At 45.0% G+C, this 1,432-nt stretch overlaps 1 protein-coding gene across 1 annotated transcript in view; it reads left to right on the forward strand.

Annotated features, from left to right (window-relative positions):
• Window positions 1-1,432, forward strand: part of LOC101849097 (endoglucanase 4) — a gene marked incomplete in the record, with an annotated part of 43,502 nt that overhangs the window by 38,169 nt on the left and 3,901 nt on the right. Inside the window, 1 exon segment of the mRNA XM_035973313.1 lies at window positions 1,168-1,333. Coding sequence (XP_035829206.1) covers window positions 1,168-1,333 — 166 coding nt within the window.

The following is a 1,432-nucleotide window of genomic DNA, read 5'->3' on the forward strand; positions in this document are numbered from 1 at the left end:
CTCCTCCTCCTCCTCCTCCTCCTCGTCTTCTTCTTCTTCTTCTTCTTCTTCTTCTTCTTCTTCTTCTTCTTCTTCGTCGATTAGATGGTGAGGGCTGAAGAGTTGATGAACTCCGCAGTGCTTCCCAGGTCGAGAGGGCTGGCATACAGCTTCTGGTGCATGTCCCTGTGTTGAGGCCAATATTTTTTTCTTGCTGTATCCAGTAGTGGACAGTACTGGAAAATATGTTGTGCATCTTGTCGGCTGGCACCACAAGAACAGTTGGGTCCATCACCGATCTTGAATCGGGAGAACATGCGATGTTTTCTCATTAGTACAATGTGTATGGTAGTCTAAGATGTACCCGCAAGCTGCATTGCCTTTGGTCTGCTGCAGGTCGGACATATTATTATGTGTCTGCCAATTATGATAGTGCTTTTGGTCGCTAAGTGATATAGTTTGTCCCTAAAAAGTGGCCGAGAGGTGAGGTGGGCGGAAAAGGGCGGGGATAAAGGAAAGGGCAACAGCCCGGGAGAAGGACTTTAAAAGTGCGTTATTCTGTGTATGTTCATTATGATAATGTATATACCGTCAGCCAACTGTTCCGATCTACTAAGCTCAAAATTTTGATAAACTTTTTATCACACTTTATTAATCTGTAGTATAGTTTGCATGTGCTCAAGAAATGTTAAGTTGTCCATGTTACAACATTATAATTACTATCTGCAGGTTCTCCTGTACAAACTGACAGGCAAGGACTCCTACAAACAGGCTGTTGAAGGCACCTACACCTCCTGGTTCCCCGGCGGTGACATTACATACACGCCCAAGGGCCTGGCCTTCAGATTGGTTTGGGCATCCCTTCGATACGCATGTGAGCTAGAGGCTTATATAAGTTACAATTAAGAATAGGCACCCTTGTTTTAAGTTACATGATGAAATGATTTCATTGATTTAGAGACAAATAAACCTCGTAAAGTTAATTATGGGGGAAAGGGGAAAGGAGGTTAATGACTTGATATTCACAACGAGAAATTCACCCTGGGTCTACTCTGGTCAGTTCCGGCAGCTCTGAATATTCCTTCATTCTCTATCTTTCTCTCTCTGGCCACCTTAATACATGTATGTCAATCAAATATGAAAAAAGAATTCCCCCACCCTTTACTTTACACGTTGACTCCCCACCAGCCAACATGGCAATGATGGCCCTGATCGCCGCTGACGCGGGCATCCACCCCACGGAGTACCGCCACTGGGCCATGTGTCAGATCCACTACGCCCTGGGAGACACAGGATTCAGCTACGTCGTCGGCTTTGGGGATGACTATCCTGAGAAACCTCATCATAGAGGAAGGTATGATCACCGCAGAGCTCTTCTTAAACAGAATTGGACTCCTCAAAAACAAAACAAAGCAAAACAAACCCTCAAAATTTAATCAAAACGCACCCCCCC

The sequence above is a fragment of the Aplysia californica genome, unplaced genomic scaffold (genome assembly GCF_000002075.1).
Source record: "Aplysia californica isolate F4 #8 unplaced genomic scaffold, AplCal3.0 scaffold01130, whole genome shotgun sequence".
Classification (NCBI taxonomy): Eukaryota; Metazoa; Mollusca; class Gastropoda; order Aplysiida; family Aplysiidae; genus Aplysia; species Aplysia californica.